The 5,401-nt window shown below is 36.6% G+C and overlaps 1 protein-coding gene across 1 annotated transcript; it reads left to right on the top strand.

Annotated features, from left to right (window-relative positions):
* Window positions 1-9: 9 nt before the first annotated feature.
* Window positions 10-2,512, top strand: LOC110452590 (toll-like receptor 6). Its single transcript, XM_021501221.1, has one exon. It carries the CDS (start codon window positions 25-27, stop codon window positions 1,015-1,017), a length of 993 nt encoding a protein of 330 aa, XP_021356896.1. The 5' UTR covers window positions 10-24; the 3' UTR covers window positions 1,018-2,512.
* The last annotated feature ends 2,889 nt before the right edge of the window (window positions 2,513-5,401 follow it).

Below are 5,401 nucleotides of genomic sequence, written 5' to 3'. Positions count from 1 at the left end.
GAAATGTTTTCGAGTTTAGTCAAAATGGAAGATTTTAAAATCAAACGTGGAATTGTACGTGACATTTCTTTTCTATCGACAATGGAACATTTGACAAAACTTGATATGCTTGGTAATTATATACAAGGGTGGAAGCCCGAAATTTTCAGTGATAAACCTTTGACAGAAATCATTCTCTCCGCAAACCAAATCGCCGTGTTTAACCAAAGCTCATTTCCTCAGCATATCTGGGATAATTTAAAATATTTTTCCGCTTCAAGTAATCCATTTGTATGCACGTGTAACCTGTTATGGTTTAAGGATTGGTTAGATGACAACAGGAACAAGCTTTCTACAAATTATCCAGAGTTGTACCAGTGTTTATACCCTGACGAATGGAAGACAAAGACTATTGCCCAATTTGAACCGGAAAAATATGAATGTCAACCCGCTGTAAGCGCGCTAGTTGTGATAGGGATCGGGTTAGGCTGTTTAGCAGGTGTGTTCCTGCTGATAGCTTTCATTGTTTACAAAGGACGTTATCATATCAAACACAGAATGCTACTCGTCCGCTCTCTGCAACCGTACGACCGTCTTCCAGACGGCGAAGAATTTGTGTATGACGCATTCGTCGCTCACCACGTGGAAAATAGAGTCTGGGTTATAAACCATCTTCTGCCCTTCCTCGAGAAACAGAGGAAGCTGCGTCTTTGTATCCACGAAAGGGATTTCCTTCCCGGGAATTTCATTGCCGACAACATCGTTAACAATATGAAGGTGAGCCGGAAAGTGATATTGGTTTTCTCTGAAGACTTTGCGGACAGTGAGTGGTGCCTTTTCGAGGCAACGACCGCCTACAACAGGATTATAGCGGAGGGAGCATCCTCTGTTGTTATCATAATGCTGGAGGACATTAGACACCGGCCCGTCGATAATACTATTCGGAACCTCCTCCTCGCCATCACCTATATAGAATGGGGAAATGATAGGAATCGTCAACCAGAATTCTTTCGGAAACTTCTCGATGCCCTCCAGTGATGTACTCGTATTTCTTACACAACAGTTGTTATTTCAGCTCATTTAAACGGACTTGAACATTTAAGAGTGGGTTATAAAGTTCAGAATTTGCATTTACGAAGTTTACAGAATAGAATGTCAGCGTGGATGCAGACAGTCATCTTGTTCCATCCTGCTGCTACTACTGCAAAACTAGATCTGGCGTAGCCAAATTCACCAATCGATAGCAATAGAGGGTAATTTCCTCTGACCCTGACACCAGACTTAGACAATTTTATAGATAGATGTAGACTACGACACAACAAATACCACACATATATCGATAAAGGGATTATTTATTGATCGAAATCCGCTCTTATTATCACCGGATAATCAGCTGCTAAATTCCGTCAGTAGAGTCTACGGTTTTAAATCGTTCAGAACACCCCAGCTGGACGAACACCATTGTTGTAGGTCACGGTACTGACTTATTAACAAGCCGCACTGATCGGGACCGAAAACCAAATGTATCAGACTTTTTAGAAGATTTCCGGACCACCTCTTTGTGTTGATTATATTTGGTTTTGTAACTTTATCTCATTTGTACGTAATTTTGTTTATTTTCATTTCATTATTTTATGTATTTTAGTACAGGAAACGTCTATTTCATATTTTGAAAATATTATAACGGGAATCAATGTGATATCCCCTGACTCCTCTCAAGTAAGTTCTCATACAAATGATGATCTTTGCAAGGAAGGCGCTAAAGAACAAACCGTGTGAAATTGGTTGAAAGCGAACTATCTTCTGAAGCAACCGGGTACGAATGTGGACATCAAATTCTTAAGAGAGTTCATGTATGCAATATCAAACTACAGCGACCTTCAAATTGTTGACTTCTCCGCCTTCTTCAGAAACCGTAGAAATATTCCTGGTTCTATGTAGTGACTATCTTTCCAAATAATTAACAGATGTGTGTTATCTTTATTTGAAATTAATTAAGCTTCCTTTCAACAGTAATGTTGGTTTGTGGGTATATCTATATAAATGTATTAAATATGAATTATGAACAAAATTAACAAAAAACATTTCTATCAATCTGTAGATATTTTTCTTGTAATATATTCAATATTTGTGATGTATATCTTTTAATATCGTTTTTCGTATCTATTTTAGGTAAAGTTACATTTGTTTATGTTTTATGTGTCTGTAAAATATTTGTTTCGATCGTTATGACTTTACCATCTGTATAGTTATCGTTGGAGTATACCCCTATTTATCAAATATGGACATTTGCTGAGGTGAATATGCTGTTATATGGCAAGAGTCCAAAAGTGATATTGACCAAAACAGTCAATATCACTTTCCATTTCCGTCAAAACTACATTTTTCCCAAGTCCGTAATTGATAAATTGGGATGCTATAATAGGTGCTTAATAGTGTTTTGTGCATAGTAGAACTATGAAAATTGTACAGAAAAGGTGTTGCGTTTGACAGAGAGCATTGTGACATTTCAATTAAAGTGACGTCATATAGTGAATATGGACCTTCTGTTTCCAAAAATAGTAACTTCGAATCAAAATTACAAAACCTTCGATCCCTATGTGAACATGATCCAACGAACGAGGATGTTGGGGGGAAAAGGTTGTCGTCTAATATAACTTAATTGTATCATGTGATTACAACAACATTCAGTAAAGTTAATTCAGTAAATAAATTTTCTTTGTAGCACACGCGAATTGAACTCTTTCGCTACGTTGATTGGCTGGTTTCGTGTGAATTGTATTCATACGCGTGAGAACGACCTAGTTCCTTTTGCTATCAATGACTACTTTGTTCTAGACGATTATTAAAATCACTGTTTAAGGGGGATATGAAAGAGTCTAATATTGATCTGCTGCTCACATTACAACACTTCAGATTACTTTTATATCATTTACTATCTTTCATTCTTTCATCCTGGCGGTGGTCCCCTTAACACTCGTCCTTTGATGTAGCTACTCAACCATTGGTAAGTCCTAGAGGGGGCATGGCTTTGTAAAATAAGTATATATGTGTGTGATATGTAAACATCTGTGGGAGCAATAAAAACTGGTACCCTGTATTAAATTTAATCAGTTGAGTTGTTTGTTTTCTTATACGCAACACTTATATATATATACATGACTGAACCTCGGGTCAAACTCAACCGAACCTAACTTAAACTCATAGTATAATCTTACCGTAGTGACCTATTATAGAAACATTTAAGCGTGACATTTTTATCCAGTAATAATCCCCGTCCAATTGCAATGTGGTATGTTAGACAGTTCGACTGTAGTCCCCCATCCCCCTCCCCAGCCCCCGCCCCTACATACAGAAAATTGCCCTTCATTGCGTTTACAGTATAACTAAAGCGCGAGAGGAAAAAGTAATTATATTAGTAAGAGTGCCTCTGAATTGATTTGATCTAGTGTAGTAACTTTTTTACACACACAGAACACTGTTGTTTTCACTTATTTTTTTCAACTCAAAATTGTTTCAAAACCGTTTTGCAATGTATGGTTTTGATCATTGTTTGCTTATTTCCTCTATTATATTTTTTCACCCTAGCAGGTTGAGGATGAAAAAAGAATACACGTGTATATCATGTTTAAAATGTAATGATTAAGATTGTATGCACACTTATACAGTATTTCGTCAGTATATATATACAACGGATATTCATTCTTTGATTACTAAGTGTAGGGTATGTGTGGGGGTTGTCTCCCTTAAGAAAGGGAACGGTAGCATGAACCAGGAAGTTCGATTTGACCCAAATATAAATAACGAGGTTTTTCCTTGCGACATACATTTGTGCATACGTGACAGAAAGGCGAATTCCATGTGAACACGCCTGTGAGTATTGTAACAGAATTTGCTGATTTATATATTCTGTAATAGATGTGATATACTTTAAATCGCTTATACCATTTCTGGTACATGTTAAATGGAGGGGATTATGAGTACTAGGGTATGTAGGTGGATTATAGATGGAAATAAGTGGGGAAGTGAAAGCTATTTGTGGCCCACATATATGTAAGTGTCAAAGATTTGGGATTTCGTACTGTAGTGAGAAAAGAGAAATTTCAGTGCTGAAATTTCAAATTCAAAATCATATTTTATACCCACCAACCAGGAAGTTGAATTTGACCCATAAATATATTCCGAGGTTTTAACTTGCGACAATCATTTGTGTATACGGGACAGACAGGCGAATACCCTGAGAACACGTCTGTGAGTATTGTAACAGGATTTGCTGATGCATGTATTTTGTACTTTATAGACTGTGTGATATTCTTTAAATCGCTGATACCATTTATGATACAGGTTTAATGGTGAGGTTATGACATTCTACAATCTGCCTACAATCAGATGATAGGTTGGTTCAAGAGACTTCGCAGCCTCTTGCCGATTAAGTGTAGACTAAAATTCTTCACAGCTCATGTCTTTCCCCCAATTTAATCTGCCATTGCACTGGGCTAATGTAACGCCTGTTTAAGTTGAGAACAAAAGGGTAACAATAAATATAACAATAGTGTGTTAGTGAAGAACTCCGTTTTATTTTAAACAATTATCAAGGTCTGGTGCTCCGGAGGTAGACAGTCGAATTAATTATTCAAAGACACTCCGTATTTAAGTTCTTTCGGGACTCAAAGACAGTTTTTGAATAGACATGAATATGTTTTGAATCTCAATATTATCATTAGGGTAAATTGGTGATAACTTATTTCTGTGTTGCAGATCAAGCATTATGTGAAATGAATTGATTAACCAGATTTGTGCAAACAGAGTGTTTCTTTTTGGTTAAATTTTCAGGATTTTCGAATATCTTCATATCTGTAATTTGTTTTAACCATAATGATGTTTAGTTAATTTTTAGATCTTTGTAGTAGATGATCATTTAGCTAGACAGACTGTTACAATTATTAGTATTAAGGAATGATATTAAGTACAATGCTCTCTTCTTTTATTTGCAGTGAATCCATTGCTAGCAAACACGTTGTCAAAACAAGGCGGTGTCCTCGATACCATTGGAGAACAGCAGTGGATTCGCTCAAAAGTCGACCCGCAATCATGAGTTTCCAGACATTTGTAACGTTTACTGTTCTTATTCTGTCTGTTAATGAATCCTTCTTCAAACAAACCGCACAGGAACATGTGTGTTCTCCGTGCCGTTGCTATAACGTCACTGCAGATTGTAGCAACCGGAACATAACAAAAGTACCGGCCTTGCGCAGCAACATTACACAAATCATTCTTTCTCAAAACAACTTGACTACAGTTACAAGGAAGATATTTGAGAGGGTTAAAACGCTTAATATTACAACGATAAAGCTTGATTACTGTAAAGTAACTGCTATTTCCAATGACGCATTTCTGGATTTTCAACAATTAAAACACTTAA

The sequence above is a fragment of the Mizuhopecten yessoensis genome, unplaced genomic scaffold (genome assembly GCF_002113885.1).
Source record: "Mizuhopecten yessoensis strain PY_sf001 unplaced genomic scaffold, ASM211388v2 scaffold6759, whole genome shotgun sequence".
Lineage (NCBI taxonomy): Eukaryota > Metazoa > Mollusca > Bivalvia > Pectinida > Pectinidae > Mizuhopecten > Mizuhopecten yessoensis.
The sequence above is the reverse complement of the archived record's forward strand: the minus strand, read 5'-3'. Positions and strand labels throughout refer to the sequence as shown.